The sequence below is a fragment of the Halyomorpha halys genome, unplaced genomic scaffold (assembly GCF_000696795.3).
Source record: "Halyomorpha halys isolate HHAL.00 unplaced genomic scaffold, Hhal_1.1 Scaffold40.1, whole genome shotgun sequence".
In the NCBI taxonomy this organism is placed as follows: Eukaryota; Metazoa; Arthropoda; class Insecta; order Hemiptera; family Pentatomidae; genus Halyomorpha; species Halyomorpha halys.
In genome coordinates this window covers 308,224-328,856 of record NW_027106400.1, presented here as the reverse complement: position 1 = coordinate 328,856, position 20,633 = coordinate 308,224, and the positions used below count along the sequence as shown (strand labels likewise).

The following is a 20,633-nucleotide window of genomic DNA, read 5'->3' as shown; positions in this document are numbered from 1 at the left end:
TTTAAATAACATAAACATCTTTGATTTAATATTTTTTTAGACAATTTATTTTATTTGTGATTACTAAATTATGATGAAAAATATTTTAGTGACTAGCAAATCTAGCGACTGGCTTATAAACATTTATTTTTTCTTTCACTTGCCTATGTATGAAATATGTGGTATGAGAGGAAGTATCGCTATAGTGAAATTTTGAATCTGAGTTTTCAATGGAAAACACATTTTAAGTTTCTTTGAGTCCTAATAACCAAGTTTTGCAAAATGGTCTCTGCCAGAAGGTTTTTGGCTAAAATCAATTTACCAAAAGCGGCACTTAATATAAACATTTTTACATATTTTGATTACTAGTAATTATGAATTTACCAAAATTACACATATCTTGGAAAAACCTAAAAATTTACTTATCTTGGGCATTTACATATAACTAACTATTGAAAGTATATATAATTTACTTTTTCAATACATTTTTTTAAGAATAGAAATTATACACCCACAATTCTATTTTATATTTAATTGCATGATTTATACTTAACAACTTCTAAATTTTATTTATTATTATTATTATTTTTTAGGTAATAAGTTATTTAGTTTTCCAAATGAAGAAGTCGACTTCTATTTGCCTCAACTTGTAAATATGTACATTCAAATGCCCGATGTAGCAGAAGTGATCCACCCCTATCTTGTCCACAGGTATAAAATACATACTTAAAAAAAATTTCCTGACTTCAGTGTTGCCAATATAATTAAATTTATATATGTCTTAATTTTTTCTGCCAGGTGTCGGGAAAGCGTTGATTTTTCTCTTAAGTGTTCGTGGCTTTTGGATGCGTACAGTTCTGATGCTGCTCTTTCTACCAAGAAGAAATCGCACGGCACTAAACTTAAAAACCTTATTCTCTCGGGCGTATTAAAGTAAGTATACTTCTTTTTTTTTTGGTTTTGTATATTTAAGGTATCTACAATGACTTTTTTGTTCATTAATATTATAATGTACTTAATAATGAATTTTATATCAGATATAAATCAGACACTTTGCTGATTTATAGATTGTTTAGCACTTTTCTGCTATGTGATTTATTGTGTGTACAGTGATAATAAACTGATAGACTTGTTAAGGTACCACCTTAGTAACCTTGAGGTAGAAGGGATCTTGATTCAAATTTGTCCTGAGCATGTTGAAATTTTTGTGGGGATCCCATGGAAAAAATCTTAACCTTCCCACTCTGGTCAGAAGAGGTTGGTAACCTGTAAACCAGAAATGGCGAGGTTTGGGGAAAAAAAAAAAAAAAAAAAGTGTGGCTTTAGCATGTCTGATTTTTGAAAATTCTATTAAAAAAAAGTACTAAAGTAGTAAAAAAATTTTTAGCAATTAATAAGATTTTATGTCTTTCGTAAACTTCATCATACTTGAAATACTGCATGAAAGGTCTTATAATGTTTTTCTCTGAAGCTTAATGTATTCTCGGGACAGTATGCATTCAATGTTATGCATCAACCTTTATTTTCATTATACTGTGACTAGAAAGTGATTTTGATAAGTTTAATAAAACATTAGGGTTTCTTAGTTAATATTAATTTTTGAGTTTTTTTAATTTTAGATAAAAAATTTAATAACACTGCCTAGAAATTCACTTAAATTTGCATGAAAGTTCCCATATTAAAATTATAAGACAGACAAGTAAAATACTTAGTGCCAAAGATTAAATTTCATTTCACTGCTGAAGCAGTAAAATTAACCTTGGCAACCTTACACATGAATAATAGTTGAACTTTTTTTTTCTTTTTTTTATGTGACTCGTTAATTTTTAGTTCTGAAATTGATATATATCCCTTTTAATATGTCCCAATAAATATAGTTGTTTTTTATAGTCATCATTTAAATTTTATAACTATTTAAAATTAAAAAAAATTAATTAAAATTAGAGCAAGAAAATTAATTGTAATCCATTAAATTTCATAAAAATATATAATAAATTTCATTAGTATCTTTTATTTCAAATTGTTTTAATTAACTCAATACTTATGAATATTTTATGTTCTTAAACACAAATAAACTTTGTAATGTAAACTCGCTAATTTAATGGCGAATTAATTTTATTAAAATTATTGTATTTCTAAATAAGTTCTGGCTATTTGAAAATTATTCAATTAATCTATTTATCCATTGCTCATTAGATGTTATTGTTAGTTAAGAAAAATGAAAATGAATTTTTATTTCTATTTATTTAGAAACAATTTATTAAAAAATTTCTATTTACTTGAGTTAGTTGGTAATAGTTATAGTAACAAATGGCTAAATTCAATTATTTAAAAAATAAGAATATAAGATTTTTTTTTTTTTAGTCCCTGATTTCAAGGTTCCTGTTATTATTAGATAAACAAAACTTTTCTAATAATGTTTCTATTTTAATGGAAATATCCAAGGTTGGTTGAAAAAATACATTTAAAAATAAATATTCAATAATGTTATTCCATTCCATTATTATTCATTATATTCCATCTAAATATATTTCTTGTCGAGTTTAGAATTGAGCTTTAACACTAAATATTCAAACAGCAAAAATAAACAGTACACAAATTGTATAAGCGGTGATAACTGAGATATCAATTATCATGAACAATGTTTCCTTTGAAAATTGTACTGGGAATTCCAGCTGTTATTTATAATAGTGATTTTATCAGATATCTAGTTTATAAATTAACATTAGTGAATAAAGTTATGAATTTATTGTTTAAAAATAATTATAACTTGTGCTATCTTATATCTTGAGTTATAATATCTTCTATTTGTATTGCTTATTATTGAAGCAATGATTGTAAATATTTTATAGTCTACAGTATTTCTCATCATAGATATTTAATTGAATTAAATATTATGTATATTTTACCGAAATTTTTCACACGAATAAGTTTTTTTTTTTAACCTGAAGATTTGAATCAGAACATTAGTTTTGTACTGACAAACAAAGATTCTTTTTCATATTTAAGATAATATGTTATAGTCAGGGATCTAATTTTGGTACAGTAAAAACTAATAAAACGTTGTGCATAAAGCGTTATAATATGATAATTTATGAGTTGTTCAGATGCTGAAGAAATTATTAAAATACAATTTATGTGTTAATGACAGTTAGTAGAATTATTAAGTAAAAAAAAATCTTTTTTTACTTTTTTTTTAACCTTAAACATATTTATATAAAAAAATATAACTTTTTTATTATTATTTTTATGATGAAATATTATTATATTGTTTGTATTTATATATATTTTTTAATGAAACTTTATAGAAATTATATTTTTAAGTATAAGTTATAAATTTAACTGGATAGGCGTTAAAAAAGTTAATGTAAAATTGTTTTAGATAAATCTCTTTTCACAAATTATTAATTGATTACATTTTTTTTCTCTTCTTGCTTCCACACTTATAAAGGTAGAGAATCTTTGTAGTTAAGCAGGAATTAAAAAAAGAAATGATTTCCAAAGAATTCAAATTTTCTCTTTAATTTAATAAAACAGATTTGGTTTATTATTTATTTATAGCCAAATTAGTGTTCGGGCGTGATTGATCAAATCATTAATCCAATTTTATTGAAATTTTTAGGGATGTTGCTGGTTAGTACCCAACTTTTCCCATTTCGAGATATTATCAGATTCTGTCCATTGCGTTTGCTTACAGATACAGAAACACATTTTTCGCAGTATACCTATATTTCGGAAAGTTCATCCTACATAGTCCTAATTTGGGGATTATTATAGAATGGTTCTAGGTTTGGTTTTATCAGATTTTGTCTATGTTCGATCTGCATAGTATTGTCATTATAGTGAGATTAAAGTTTTAGAAATTATAAGGATTGTAGTCTCTTAGAAAGAACTTTATAATTCAGTTAATTTTGTATGGCATAATATCATATGTAATTAAAGCTTTAAAAATTATATACTTATATACTGTTAGCTCTTATAATTCATATGTAGCAATATGATTGAATTAAATAACAAAAGTTATTCGAGCCGAGGAATGTTTGGATAGAATTTAAGCTGCTTCATTGATCGTGACTTCCTATCTGATAGAGGGTGGAGGCGGTCAAGGCAACTTCCTGATATAATTAGTCTCTGACCTCCATTAAGAAATCCAATGCCTTTTTAATCTTTTCCACCTTGATCTCTTCTCTTAATCTTAATTAAAATTGAACTTCAGATTTTTTTTTTTTTCTACACTTATTTATAGCTGTGCTTTTGTTTTTTATTCTTCGATCATTTGCAGTTCATTAAAACCAGGTTCTTAATTACTATTAACTGTTATTGGTGTGGTTATTATGTTTAAAAAACAATGGATTACCTTTTTCCAAGTTTAAACTAAATGATCTGAAACCTTGAAATAGGATTGTTCTTTTTATGATGTTATTTTGTCTCTGCTGCTGGCCTTCACAGCTGGCTTAACTATTAACGTGGATTTACTAAATAAAACAAAATATATCCACGTATAAAACATCTATAGATTTATTTCCTATAATTTAATCATGATATTTATTTTTATTTTCTAAGTAAACTGGTCTAAATATTCCTTTACAATCAAGATAAAAGTATATATTGAATAAATATTAATTTTGTATATTATCTTAGAAAGCTATAATTTTAACATTGGTATCAGTAATCAAAAAACAATAAAATCATAAGAGTAAACTATAAAAAATAAGAACTAGGATTATCGTAAGAGAAAAAATTATTCTAATATAATATTAAATCAAAGTATTAAAAGTTTTGTTTTTGAAATATAAAAATTAGTTTTACAAAAAGATAACTAAAATTGAAACTATTAGAAAAAGACAATAAAAAAAAAAAAAATTAAATATAATGAAAAGAACAAAATTATAATAATGTGTAAATAATAAAAACAATTGAAATTAATGAGAATTGTGTAAAAATAACTAGTTTACATGAGAGACATGTTATTATTATTTTTTTTACTTTATTTTATTCACAACTGTAAATAATATTTTACAACCAGCGGATGACATTTATTAAAAAGAAATAATGTCATAAAGGCATGAAGGTTAAGCCCATCCAATGATAATTCTCCATTGAAATTAAAATTTGAAAATCATTTAGGAGTTCCCATTGAAATGAAATTTGAAAATTAGTTTAGGTCTTCGTAAACATTGTCTCGTATCTGGTAAGTCTTGTGTTAATAGTCCTTGAAATAGAGGGTTAGTGTGTATTGGAAGTGTCGTGAAACCGTTTATATAGTGATTTAATGGTTGTTTGTACATGGGGAGGTTTTAAGTCTTTGTGTTAGGTACTGATCAGAATTTTGTTTGAAATTGCTCCATTTTCTGTAAGTTAGTTTTTTTGGCATATTTGTAATTTTGTACTCTGCAAAAGGAAGAAATTTCCTAGGGTACAAAAATGTTAGTCTGTAAAAACCAGTTCCTTCCAATCCTGATTTAGGGAAACGAATCAGTTATCTCTCGTAATATATATCAGAAGTGACTTACACAACTTCTGATATATGTATATTATACATGTATCATTTAAGTATATTTTATAAAAAAAAAAAAAAATGTTATTTTTCGTGATATATCAGAAGTAACTTAATACTACTTCTGATGTATGTATGTTATATACATTTAATTAAAAAAAAAACATTATTCTCGTAATAAATGAGAAGTGACTTACAACACTTTCAATCGCACTAGGTCAATTGATAATTGAAATAATAAAATAATTGAAAACATATATAAATTATTTTAATCCTTCAAATACTTCTGAAGGAAAGAAAAGGGAATGGGGCAATATTAAAGTAAGTTTGTCTGCCTAAAATCTGCGTTTTTGGGTGCATCAAAACCAACAGGTTATAGGACAATAAAGACTTTTGATGTTTGTTTCATATCAGTAAAATAAACAAAAATTGTTTTCCTATGGCAAAAAGAAAAATATCGTAAAATTATCATGACATATATTGTAAAGATAATTTTAAGATGTTCTTTTATGAACTAGTAATTGTTGCCGAACATTATCTTATCTGTCTGGATAATGGTAAACAAACCCTATTGAGCCGCTTAAGATGTTAAACCTTGTTTGTTCAGAGTAAATTTTGTAAAAGATATTATTCTTTTTGGTTAATAAGTTGTTTCGATTTGTCCTTATTTATTTATTGCCCATGATGTTAATGGTTTTCCAATAACAATAACAGCTTTTAATGATAAAAATAGTTTTTTTTTTTTTTTGTATATTATTGATATTTTTAAATATTGATTACTTTTCATCAAAATAAACGCAACAGTCACCGAACTCCGGTAGTTTATAAACATCATGACTAATCAATCCATTTTCATTTTGTTTTAATTAATTTAATTAGATTGTTATGATGGACCATTAATTACAAACATTTATTTTGTTTATTTTCTTTTATTTAAATGATACTTTTTTATATAAGTCATTTTCAAATACAAATACTACCAATTATTTCGTTTGAATTTATTTCCTATTCTAACCTATAACATATTAGTAAAATTATTAATTTTCATCACATTTATTATTTTAAAATATTATTATGTATATTTAAATTGACTTTTTATGTGTAAAAAATATAAATAATTAGTTGTAGGATTACAACTAAATTCTAAAGGATTTATTTGTTAAAAAAATTGTTATATTTATTTTCAGGAATCCATTTACACTCTGTATTCACTTCTTTATTCTTTTAACATTTGGGGCTTCTCTGCCCGTTATCAAGTTCTACAAATGCAAATATTTCTAAACTACAGTTTTACAATTAAAAAGTTTTATTGCACCTTAATAAAAAATGTTTACACATTTATGTACAACAATTCAATATTTAATAACATTGAAATTTTATAATGATACATTCATTTCACTAATTTATGACTGTTTACAAATCTAAAATGTTTCTTGAAATTGAACCAAAATTTCTTAGTAATTGTTCTTATTCTTTTCCTTTATCTTATTATTAACTTGCGGACATGTGCCATTTTAAATTAAAAATCATTTTTATATATTATCCCAAATGAATATAAGTCCTATTTTTTATTAACAAGCTTATTTATTTTTATTGTTTCTGTTTTTAAAAGATGTTTGCCTATAACAGTTTTTACAATAGAAAATTATTTTTATTTTAAGTATTTATTGACATTTAAATATTATTTATTATATTTAAAAATTACCTTTTCAATTGCACTTCCCTCCTTCTGTCCATTTACATTTGTTTCCTTACTAATTATTAATAGTATTAAAAATCCATTTTATTTATTATGCCTGCATAATGCTGACCAATTCCTCCTGTATCAGTTTTAAAATTGACTACTTCTTTTATATTTTTGGTTATATAAATAGATTGTAAATATTTTCTAATTCTTATATCCTCTGCTTTGTTTAATATTCTAACTTCTTTAAAATAAGACTCATGGTTATTTTCTATGCTGTTGTAGTAAATTTGAAAACCTGGTGTGGTACATGCATCTCGTAACTTTCGTTTATCACACCACCTTTGAGAACAGATATTTCAGTATTTTCCCGTATTAATTTCCCAAATGAATCTTTGAGTTCATATTGTTAAACCCCAATTTCAACAGGTTTTTGAGAAAATTACTTCAATAATATTCCTCGTTGTAAAATTTTAACATTTTTCTTTTACAAAAGTTGTGCAGAAATATAAAAATACAACATGTTAGTTAAATTTGCGTTCTACTCTTAACCATTTACTCAATGCTGAATTGTTATTGAAAACAAAAAGAATGTTTTTATGGAGTTAGTCATCCTGTTAACTAACAGGTTCCTATGTAGGTTAGCTATAATTAAAAAACTATTCACACGTGAAAATATTTATAATGTTCAATTAAGTCCACTTCATTGTAGATTGATGTGCTCAGTTTAATCAAAAGTCGTTTGAGCTGTTTTTGAGAAAAATCGAATAAATGTAAAACATTGATAGGCCTGTTGATAAACCTCCTCTCTCTATTTTATGCTTGCAAAAAATGGCTGAACAAGCTTTCTGTGCAATATGCATTGAAAGAGACATTGCAAAAGATCCTTGATGTTTGATATCTCTTTTACAAGCAAGCGTCGGTTTGACTGATGGTGTAGGGATCTTCATGATTCAGTTCATTTTCAGGCATTTGATTGATGAATGTCATTTAGACTGCCCAACACATGAAGGAGTATTTTTGGAGACATTAGGGACCGATGTAGACGGATCGAACAATATTGTGTAACGGACAGAGGAACAACCAGTTGGGGGTGTTGACCAGCAACTAGTCCCGCCCCCAGGTGGCCGCTCCCATGAGCTATGATCAATTAGGAGCACTTCCTCAGCGATCTGTCCTTCATCCAGGAGTAATGTCCTCTTCCATCACAGTGCTGTCCCGTCTGTGGGTGACACTGCGAGCCTCGAATGGCGAATCTGCCGCTGACTTAGAAAAAACTAGTTCTTTAACCCCTTGATGATACTTCAGACATTCATCATCAACATGTCATTGTTGGGACCCTTGATGATGAAATGATGTTACTTATCACATGATTGAATAAAAAAAAAAAAAAAATCACAAAATATATCAATTCCTTACTACATGTAAATATTTTTATTTAAATAGTGATTTTTTTTTTTCCTTTTAGGCCTAGAGATAGCGAGCAGGGATGCAGAAGGATATCAAGGGTAAAGGAAGGAGCAGGCAACAGCCTCCTACCTTCGTCACCGCCACCTCAGGGCCAAGTGAAGAGGACGCATCATAGGTCCCGCTCAGATGCTTCTGCCATCAATTCGCAATCCTCTGGTATTTTATATTATCTCCTTAATTATATTTTAATTTTGTAATGTTTTGAATTGTGAAATGATACAGGAAAACTTTATTGTAATACTCTGATTGAGTCCACAGAAAAAGAGGGGTATAATTGAAAAAATTATGACCGAATTATCATAAAAAACTTTAAAAATGAATTTTATAGTAATATAATATTGAATTGATAATTATATATATAGTTGAGTGTATAACTTAAAATATGAAGAAGATAGTCAGGATTGCGGCCAAAAAAGAACAAATAGTTTTTAACTATGTAATGTCCGACATTTCGTCCCACTTTGCAGGGCTGTTCAAAGCGATAGGTTAAATAGACCAATCGGTGTCTGTTTAACATAAGCGTCTTCTGAACGTTGCATGTTCAACTGTTTATTTGTACGAATTTATATATACGAAATTGGTATTACCAAAAACCTTTATATATTTAAAAGCATTGCAATAAACTAAAATGGAATAGGACAATAATTACAATTTAATCCGTACAATAAATCATATTAAAGTATACTTAAATGTTAAATTTTGACTAAATTCTATAGATTATATCAAACTATCAATTTTGCTCATTAAATCTATATACATGCTCAAATGTAGCAATAGTGAAGCCCTACCAGGTCAGCTGGTCATAAACATATTTGTAAATTTATGCAGTAATTTCATAGTTTTGTAAAAAATGCAATTTTGTTGAGAAAATTCTCAAAATGTGCTAATTCGTTCAGTAATTCCGAAAAGTGCCATGTCGTCCAATATAAAAATGATGGTAATTCTTTTCATGATTCAAAGTTAAATATTTACAATGCTATAAAACAAAATAAACTGATACAAATAATAATTCTTTAGAAAAGCAAAAGAAAAGTTAATAACAAAAACAATAAGATTTATTTATTTTAGGTTTAATAAAATAAATAATTGACTTCTAATGGGGAAAAAAAGTTAATTTGAAAAAAGATGAGAAAAAAAAAATAGTAGTGTCAATAATAGAATTTATAACAGGATGTCCTGCAGCAGCCTGGGCTTCAGTCTTCGGGTTGTGGTTGGGTTTCCCAAGTTGTAGGTCACTGCTCCTTTAACTATCGGTAACTGGGAGTGGAATATTATGATTAAACCATTTTTTGATGAAGTCTTCTATTAATTCCATTTGTAGTTCCTGATGCAATTGGCTCTTCCTTACAATCCAAGGGGAATCCAATGTGAATCTTAGGACCTTATTTTGAAACGATTGTATTTTTTTCCTTTTCACAAGGGATACCGCTCTCCAGACTTCACAGCCGTACATCAGTAGTGGCTTGAGTATTGTTTTAAAAATAAGAATGTTTGTTTCTGGTTTTAATTTAGATTTTCTGTTTACGATAGGATATAGCATTCCTAACCTGGAAACAAAAGATGCAATTACACTAAAAACCAGTCTCTAGTTATAATGAATAAAGTTCCATATGAAAACAATCAACTCGGATAGTGGCTGAGTAAAAAAGAGCTTATAGGGTGGGGGAAAATCATTTCTAAACAAGAGTGTTATAACTAATGTTTACTGTATATAATTTTAAGTTATATTTATATAGTTTGTAAAAATAATAATTAAATTTGGACTCATTTCACAGGCAGCAATCGTGTCTGCTTGGGTGATCTGAATTCCGGCCGTGGCTTTGACAATGGCTGTACGTGTTTTGACAGCTGCCAAGGAAAAGTGAATGATTTACGAGGGAAACGTACTGTTTGCTCTTGTGATGTAAGCTTTTATCATTAAATTTTTTTCAATTAATATATATATTTATATATTTTTCAAAATAATAATCTTTTTTTTATTTTTAAATGACAGGCCCCTCGTTTAGAACCAGAGCTTGAGTTTATCAAGAGCCTAATTAATATTGGTAAGTCTCTTGCTACAGTTTCGAGCAAGGAAGCCAGGACGACAAGGCTTATATCTGAGCTGTCTGCTCTCAATCTGAATTTACCGGCGAGAGTCTGGATTCCTTTACATTCCCATGTTCCTCATCACATTGTCAGGATACCTCCGAACGCTGCGGCTGTCCTAAATTCTAAGGATAAGGTAAGTTTAATAAAATGAAATGAAAAATCTACCTTTATTCTTGGACAATTGGTCTCCTTAGAATAAAAAATTGAACAATTTCAATAGCATTTGTCTGGCTCCATTAAGTTATATTCAACTAAATTAAATATAACTGAAATAATAATTATATACGTATTTATGAATAAAAGGTACTTACAAAATAAAACATTCAGAAATAAAATAAGGAACAGGAATTATATTAAAGCATCTTTTCAGATAAAATTGGATAAATTAACTGAAATGAAAAGAATAAACAAATTATTAAATATATAAAATACTGGATGGCGACTCCAATAGGTGAGAGACGAGATGGGACGGCCTTAAAGAGAAGGTCTGATAGTTCAGAGGAAGATATTTCCAAATCGTTCAAAAGTTTGTGGGCCTACGTCTGTACCGGCTCTCTAATGCATTCAGTATTCAAACCTTAATCAAACTAATCACCACAGTGCTATTCATAAACGCAGTGACTGTTTACCATTATTCAAAATTAAAATTAATAAGTGTTCAGACACCACATCATTCACTCAGACAGACTTAGACACACTACTACTCAAATGGCGACCGGACAGCCAGCTGATTTTAATCTGTAGATTTTTGACTTGTTGCTAGGCAAATCCCCAGTGATCATTATTCCTGCATTTGAATATTACAATACAAGTATAAATACATCTCTTTCTTTTAAAATAAAAACAAACTTTTAACAAAAAATAATACAAATAAAAATAAAGTGTAATTAAATTGAATACTATGAATATTTACAAATTAATATAACTTGGCGTGAACAGTATAAGTATTTATTATTTAAAAGTTTACGAAAGATTGATATTCAAGGAGATGGACATATATGTGTTGTTTCAATTATGTTAAGGTGGGTGCATTACAAATAGATATAAGTAAGGAATTCCAAAATGAGTTAGCTGGAACGGTAAAGAGATTTTTTGTTGTTTAAAAATATTTATCCTTCCTTGAGAGAAAAACTGAACAAAATACCAAGAAAATAAAATTGCTTGAACTACCAAATGTATTTTTGGAGGAGAATTATATTTTCGGGAAAAAAACAAAGTTAAAATACTTTTTAGGAATTATTATAAGAAATGCATTTTTTAAAATTGTTCAATTTTCAAACTTCTTTTTCTTTTCTAGTTTACTGACTTTTTCAATTTCACTTTTAATATAATATGTAAATTAATATTTACAAATCTATTTTTGATGATAGCTAAAGAACTAATGATTCAGTAATAATTGTTTCAAATAAACTATTTCCTGAATAATGCTTATATTTAGGTTTCTTGGTAAAATTTCAAATTTGGATTTATTCCCTTTACTATTTCTATGTCTCAAACAATTTTTCTTATCACGTGTATGTCTTTTAAATTTCAGGCTCCCTATATATTATATGTTGAAGTTGTGGAAGTAGATGATATAGCTTCTTGCCCAGTCGTTTCCAAGAGCATGAACACCCTTAGGCAAACAAAATCTGAAGAAAACCTTCTTGCGTCTGGCGGTAACAGCCACCATGATGCAGATGAAGAATCTTCATGGTCGCAAGAAGATGACGACATCTCTCATCAGGTAAATAGTTCTCTAAATTTGAAGAATGTTATTTGGAAATAGCTTTGCATTACAAACAAATAAAAAATCAAGTTGTATAAATGCTTTGATTTGTGGAGAAGGGAATTGCGGGTTTCAGTTTATATTTGTCATAAAATGAGTACTGATATTGATATCGAAATATCGATATTTTGTCTTTGATATTCAATATTTTGTTACAGATAATACCAGAATATCAATATTTCAATTATTCTAAAAAAAATTATTTTTTTCCCAACTTTAAAAAAAATTACATACGTATGTGTATTAAATAAATGAGCAAACAAAAAAATCACAGGCAATTCGCTCTCTAAAAATAATCACACACCTCAGAACTTCATATATGTAAACTATTTTTTACAGCATAAAATAAAGTCAATAAATACCAATAACATTGAGAAATATCCAACCATATTGAATCCAAATATCGAAATAGCAGATATATAAAGATCATGATATTTAAAGTAAATATTACCAATAATATTCACTATTGATATTGAAATAACATCAAAATATATTATTTATCTATATCGATATTGATATTATTAACTGGTGTCTATATCGATATTGATATTATTAACTGGTGTCTATATCGATATTGATATTATTAACTGGTGTCTATATCGATATTTTGCTTCCGATATCCCAACCCTGGTACATAGTAATAGTTGATAGCTCCTTCTTAAAAGTTCTAACATTTCTTCAATCAGAGATAAGAAAAATAAACATCTCTCTTTGGTATGAAATTTTTTGTTTTGATTGTTGTAGTTAGGACCTTTTTAGAGGGAGACCATCAATTTATTTAAATTATTCAAAAATAATTTTTTATAAATATTAAATTTTTATAATTTCAACAGATTTTATAATATCAATATTATTGTATTCTAAAAGTTTATGTTACTGGAAATTTAGTATACTAAATTTATATATATTCATGCCTCGAATTTTCTGAAATTTATATGAACAAAAATATTAACATCTTATTTTTTTTTTTTATATATGTGTAGAGTCAACATTATAGTTGAGGGTATTGTTGAAGTTAAGAATTTATATTTTTTTAAAACTATGGTAAATATTAGATTTGTGTTAAATGTTTTTACTCTTTCCTTTGTATTTACCATAAATATCACTCTTTTCCTTGAAGTTTCTCTTTTTGATCTTATTGTCCTAATAATTTGTAAGTTCTCTCTTATTCTGAAATTTCCTCTTGTATACCAATCCAAAACTTAGTCATGACCATGATGTATTTATGTTTTCCAAGTCCACCTTTTCAAATGAATATTTTCTCAATATTTGGAAGATTTATCATGATTTTGTTTGTGTTTTGTAATCTTTCTTGAAATAAGACGTCTTTCCATCACTCTGTTATTTATTTTTTCTAGTATTCATTTTTCCTAATTGTACCTCATAGTCAAAAATACTGTATTCATCTGAAGTTTCCTCTTATTATCTGAGCTCTCAGAGGACTGACTTATGAATATCTTTAAATCTAAATTATTAATGTATGTATTTATATATATCGCTGCTTTGTTCAATAATGGCACATTCAACAACGTTTTTTTTTTTTTTTTGAATTGGACGTATTCCAAAGACAGTACTGTAAATTGGGGTTACATTCTACAGGCTATCCTGTAACTAGTAGGATTATCACAAAGTAACTCCAGACTCTACGGTATAATTTACAGAAGAAGTTAAAGACATAATAAAATAAAATTTGTCAGATGTGCCACTATTCAAGCAAAACAGTATAATAATATAGAAGGAACTTTCTTTTCATTAATCAAGTTAGCACTTTAAATTCATTAAAATTATTTGGATGAGAATAACTAGTTGAACCTGGTTAAGGACTATTTCAACAATTTCTAAAATATAGGACCTGATACCTGGGTGCTTTTTCAGAAGTTTGTGGGTTTGATTCCCACCTGGGTCAGTCAATATTTATTTTGCTGCGGCCCCGAAAGATGAATCGACATTCCCACTTTACTTATAGTTCCTCAGTGGAGAACTTAAGCTATAAAAAAAAAAAAAAAATCTAAAATATTACCACAAATGTTAAAATGGCAAGTATTGTTTTGTTTGATGTCAGTTGATTATTTTTTCTGTTCCAGAATTTTATTGAAACCTTCCCTTCATTGTCTTGCTAGTTTAGTGTTATTTCATGATATGGTTAATTTATTATACCCTTCTCCATAGATTAGGCGTGTCCTATTTTTATCCTTGAATCCTTGTGTTGAGGAACTGTATAAGTCACTTTTCGGAGGGATGATTAAAATTATAGAGTTTTAAATTCTGTCAAGATTTCTCTTCTCAGAGAGCTTAGCTATTGTGCTCTGAGGTCTGGATTTTGAAGCTCAGGCGGGAGTTCTGTTTCTTCTTTGAGAAATATTTCTTTTGCCATATCTTATACATATAGGTCATGTAACTGCTTGGATCTATCTATTGAATTGCTTCCTGTTATCGATGAACAACCAAAAATTACTCGACCACTTTTGCTCCAGAGGATACTCTTTCTATTGAAATACGTGGAGAAAAACGATCATCACTTGCTTTAAATGTGCTTCTAGTTTCTGCTTTGCAATATCACCTTAAATGCTTCAGAAATATCACAACACGTTCACCAGTAAAGCTATTCGCACTCAGAATGTTGCTGTACCTTTAGAATTTTATTTTTGTTTTAATTCTAAAAAAAAAAATACCTTCACAACCTCAACTGTTTTCAGGTAGTGCAGTTAAAAAGTGCTGTCAGTCCGAGGCACAAAGTGTTCTTTTATTGTAATTTTTTGAAGGTATGATATCGTTCCCTTTAACCGTCCTTACCCCTAACGTAAGTTTGTATTTATAATCTCTTTATAATCCTTTTAATAATTTCCATTAATATTATTCTTATTTTATTATTAAAGTTAGCACATCAGAATTATAGAAGTTTATGATACATCTGAATTACTCTTATTATATTGAAATCAATATAATTGAATCGAGTTCACCATCCCGAAATTTTTTCAGAAATAAAATTAGAATTGTTAGTCAATTTTTTTTAAAATAATCTATATTTAAAACAAGCAATGTAACAAAATTAGCAGATGTATGGAATAAGTATAAATAACAAAACTAGTTGCGCCTTATCTTTAAAAACAAAGATTAAAAAAAAATTTAACGTGATGAAAAACATCAGTAGAACAGTTTACCATGAGTATATTTGTATAGATAAAAATTAAGAAGACTGTTTTTTTCTTTTATAATCTGCTCTAACTGTAGAATAACATTCTGAGGAATCTAGAGTGTTTGGAGGTCTGAAATGAGCGATACTTTTTTGATTAATCAATTATATTTTCATGAACTTTGAGATTAATGTTAGCCTATCTATTCCTGAAATGAATATCGTCAAATAGGAAAAATTATATTGGAAGAAGATAGTTGGCCGTATGAAATAGATTGTAGGAAGATACTCCGAGTGGCGGTCAACAAAGGTACCAAAATATTAGGAGAACTGTATAATGGTAACCAATGTTTCGACACACTTTGCAGGGCTCATTTTATTGTTTTCTTTCGGTGTCTGGCATTCACCTAAACATTCATAAATCAAATATTTTGTATTGTAAACATATGATATATGCAGTATGCCTTTTCATGGCATGGAACATGTATAAAGGAAATAAACTATATCTTTATGGGGTTACCATTAAGAGAAAAAAAATATATATTGTAATATGCTCTTTTTGAGTAAATAGTATATTTTGATGTATAAAAAAAAAAAAAAATCAATAAAAGACATTTATCTAAATCCAACGTTACTGCAACCAATTAAAACCCTAATCACTGCTGTTCCCCTTCATACCGATATAAATTGGATTTCATAACTATAATGAAAAAAATTGTGTTTTCAAATAGAGAATAATTTTTTACTTAATTTATTTTCCACATCTAGTTCTATTTTGTTTATGAAGGTTTGGTTTGAGCCATTTTGGGTAGTTTATACATGTCAACACCCCTCCTAAGTTCCGTGTGAACTTTTTTGTGTTGAAGTCATTGCAATTTTTGTGAATTACAAAAAAAAAATCGAAGGAACTTTAACTTTAAACTGAGAAATATTTTAAAAATTATTAGGCCTAATATTATATTTCACTATAAATGTAATATTATATATTTTACCTATATAATATTATATTTCATCTTATATTATTATCAATTTTCTACTGTCTAATTCCATGGTTATTAATTAAGTAGTATATATATTTTCAGTTTATCGTTATGTATGTTTCCAAATTTGTTAGTCTATCATTTATTTTATTTTTCTGTTTCCCTGATTGATGATTGTTATTTCTTTTTTGTTTTATAGCCTTGATGAAGGTCTAAAAATCAGGTTGAAACTTTGGCACAAATAAATAATTTTTTGTCTAGAGAATATATTGGTTTAATAAACAAAAAATTACATAAACTAATTTTGAGACTTCACTCAGTGTTACTAATTATAAAAATGTATGTCATTTGCACAGGAATATATTATATAAGTCCTTATTAAATGGCCCTTGATGTCAGAAAATTTTATAAGTTTCAGTCATATTATTTCTATTTCGTACCTCTATTGATGACCACCCGGACTGTCTTCCTAAAAAGGAAAAATTATATAAGCCTAAATTCTTTATGTAAGGCTCTGTGAAATTCCAACATTCTTCGGATTTAGTATAGGGTCTCCTTAACATCCATGCCTGTTCTTTTAATGTTTTGTGCATGTTATACAGTGAATTTAGAATTTAGATTTTCGTTGATGTTCATGATGCATTTTCAAAATTCCTAAATAATTATGTGTATAAATCTGAGTCTGTTATTTACTTATTTTTTGACAAAATATTAATATAGTGATATAAATACATTGAATATACTTAGTTGCTGTTTTGTTATTTGAATTGTCCAGTCGAAAAACTCATTAAGGACCATTAAGATTTATTTACACCAAGTGAAAAAAAATTTTTTAGAGTTTATTTCCTAGCTGTTTGCTTGAAATTCGGCATTTTAATACAATAGTTCATTATGAATCCAATCTTTTTGATATTTTTTTCTAAATTTAGTATAGATTTTTCATATTCTCCTTTTTTTTTTTTTTTTATTACAGAGTTTTTCTGCTTCATGAAAAATTTATTAAATTTTTGCAATAATATAAGTTCATTAAAGTCCTTAAGGGTAAAAAAAAAAATGTTTAAATAAATACTTAACAAATAGTGATAGGAGGCTGGTGATCATGTAAAGAACAGATGAGGAAATAGATTGGATTTTACCAGTTTTGCTGTGGAGTATGAGGTGCTGAGAATACGATGGGTTTTGATGCAGGTTCGAATCAAATGGATTTGACAAATTAAGCAGCTGTCTGCCAGATGGATTTAAGAATTTTGTAGCATTAAAGGAATTTTTTGGTTTAGAATTTTCTTTTCTATTATTATCTACAAGTATGTACAGATGTTAATTCAAGAGAAAAAATTAAACTAAATTTTCTATTTTCGATTTAATGAGTTTTGCGATTGGATGACTCTGTGGGATGTTCTTATCTGATATTGGGTGTTTATTTTTAATTTTACTGATTTGTTTAATTTTTAATTCTAGTATCTTGAGCTCAAGAAGCCAATCGAAAGGGACACTCTTTCACAACTGTCTCAGGAGTCGAGTGACTCCCGGGAGCCTCCTCTCTTCGCTCCTGGTGACATCAGGAGGCGACTCAGTGAATCTTTGCACGACCCTAAGCCGTTCACGCATGACCCAAAGGATCCCTCCGCTGCTGCCCTCAAGGTAACTATATTTGCATATTATTGTGGGTGTTAATAAATATACAATGTGTCTAATATCGGTTATAAGTAGGAACTGGATTTTCATGCAATTGCATCTTTCGTCCCAAGTTTCAAATTCAGTCGAATCTAGACAAATTAAAATCATGAAAAGGACATTCTGTGTATACTAGTTTTATATTGCGCATTTTGAGGTTTTCCTACAGGAAATTGAATTTTTTGTGGTTATAACTAAGAAATCATCATTTCATAATAAAAATAAATAAAGGAAATAAGGAGATTAAAAAAAATGAACATATAGAAATACTGATTGACTGTTTGTGATAATAAAAGGAAGATGGTTCTGGTGCAGTTAAAAAAAAAAAAATTCAAATAGTGATAAAACTATTTAATATGAGCCAAAAAAAAATTAAAGGATAAAAATTGTATATTTCTTTTTCATCTTTTGTTATTTCTGTTTTCATTAACTATCCAAAACTTTTTGTTATTCTTATTTAATTTTACATTTCAATGTATATCCTTTTATTTTTTCATTTCCTTTGTTCATTTATTTTTACCTCATTCAAGTTTTTGTATCTTTTTTAGCCCCGATGAAGCCCTGCAACATAGGGTAAAATGTCGGCTCATATTAAATAGTTTTATGACTACGTTTTTTTTTTTCTTTGACCACACCAGGTCCATCTTCCTTAGTTAACTTTTTTAATTATTGAGTATTGTTTCTTATATTCTTTCTTTGGTTTTGAGGATTCTTCTTTCTAAAGGACATCAACACACACTACTAATATGTCAACACACACAACTAATTTCTTTGTATTTAATTGACTTATTTATTCTTATTGTTTTACATTTATTTTGCATGCGGTGTTACATTGACAAAGAATCAAGTGAAGATCATTCATGAAAATGAAGTGGTAATGATAGGTAATAAAAATGAAAATGGCATGTATATTGTTGACATGAAGAACTACTCGGAAGTGTTGGTTTCAACAACTGTAGACATACCTCATGATCATACTGAATAGCACAGAAAGCTTGGCGATATAAGCTTCAGAAATCTCAAAAGGTGCCTGTTTTATGTGATGGTGTTCCTAAAAATCTCAAGACGTGTGCTGATGATACAAAGTGTGTAATCTGTACACAAGCAAAGCATGTAAGAAACCCATTAAATAAAGAAAGAAGAAGAGCAACGAGGCCTTTGGAGATCCGACACTCAGATGTTTTGTGGGAAAATTTCTCCACCAACACATGATAAGAAAAATTATTTTCTCACAATAATTGATGACTATACGCACTTTGTAACAGTCTATCTAATTGAAAACCAGATTTGAAAAGACTCCAGATTTTTAGTTCTGAAGTTTTCACAAAAAGACTTGGAAGAAACTAGAAGAAAGAAGTAAACAAAGCTGGGACTGGTGGGATACACAGCAAATGGGTATCTGATATGAGATCCAGAGGAGAAGAAAACATATGCATCAAGAGATATTGAATGTATGGGAGTGAATCAATGTGATGATAAAAAACCTAAGAAGACAATAACCATAGAAGATATAGAGGAAGAAGAAAATAATGAAGAACCTGAAAATGAAGAAGAAATCTCAGACCATGAAGATCTTGTGAATGACAGAGAACAGAACTCAGAAAATAATATCAATGAAAGACCAAGAAGAGAAAGAATACCAATGAAACTGCGTCAAGACTATGTATTAGGCTGGAATGATGTAGAAGAAATAGGAGGAAGCAATACAAGAAGAGAAGAAATGTCTAGAAAAGAACAAGACATGGGAACTGGTTGATGAAAGGCTTGCAAAGGGCAAACAAATTGTAACAAGCAGGTGGATTTTTAAAGTTAAAGATTTAGAGCTTGACTAGTGGCGAGAGGATGACAACAAGATAAACATTGTTTTGAAATTGAAGAAACATACAGCTCTGTTATGCAATATTCAACTCTGAGAATACTTCTAGCCCTTGCAGCTAATCAAGATCTAAAAATAGTAACATTTGACATAAAGTCTGTTTTTCTTCTTAGTGACTTGGAAGAGGAATTATTCATGAAGCTACCTGAAGGATACAATTATCCTGGAAAAATATGTATACTAAAGAAAGCCCTGTATGGACTCAGACAGGCCCCTCAGCAATGGTACAAAAAACTAACAGGTTATGGGCCCAGGAATTGTTGATTACTGTTGAAGAGCTATGTTAACAAAAAATCATATATTAATATTACATATTTTAAATTAACTGTTGTATGCTCCCTATTCCATCAGTCTGCTGGTGTTCCTCAGGGTAGTATCCATGGTCCTATCCTTTATACAGCTGACATCCCAACCCATCCTAACACTATCCTCACCACGTATGCTGATGACACATGTCTATTGTCAGTGAACAATGATCCTT

General features: G+C 28.3%; 1 protein-coding gene across 1 annotated transcript in view; it reads left to right on the top strand.

The window, feature by feature from the left end:
* The window catches only part of LOC106687885 (phosphatidylinositol 4-kinase beta fwd), a gene marked incomplete in the record, with an annotated part of 29,953 nt that overhangs the window by 3,796 nt on the left and 5,524 nt on the right, over positions 1-20,633 (top strand). The window contains 8 exon segments of the mRNA XM_067044730.1: positions 573-690; positions 778-912; positions 8,629-8,786; positions 10,406-10,533; positions 10,624-10,854; positions 12,256-12,447; positions 15,186-15,251; positions 18,061-18,243. Of these exon segments, the coding sequence (XP_066900831.1) occupies positions 573-690; positions 778-912; positions 8,629-8,786; positions 10,406-10,533; positions 10,624-10,854; positions 12,256-12,447; positions 15,186-15,251; positions 18,061-18,243 (1,211 nt within the window).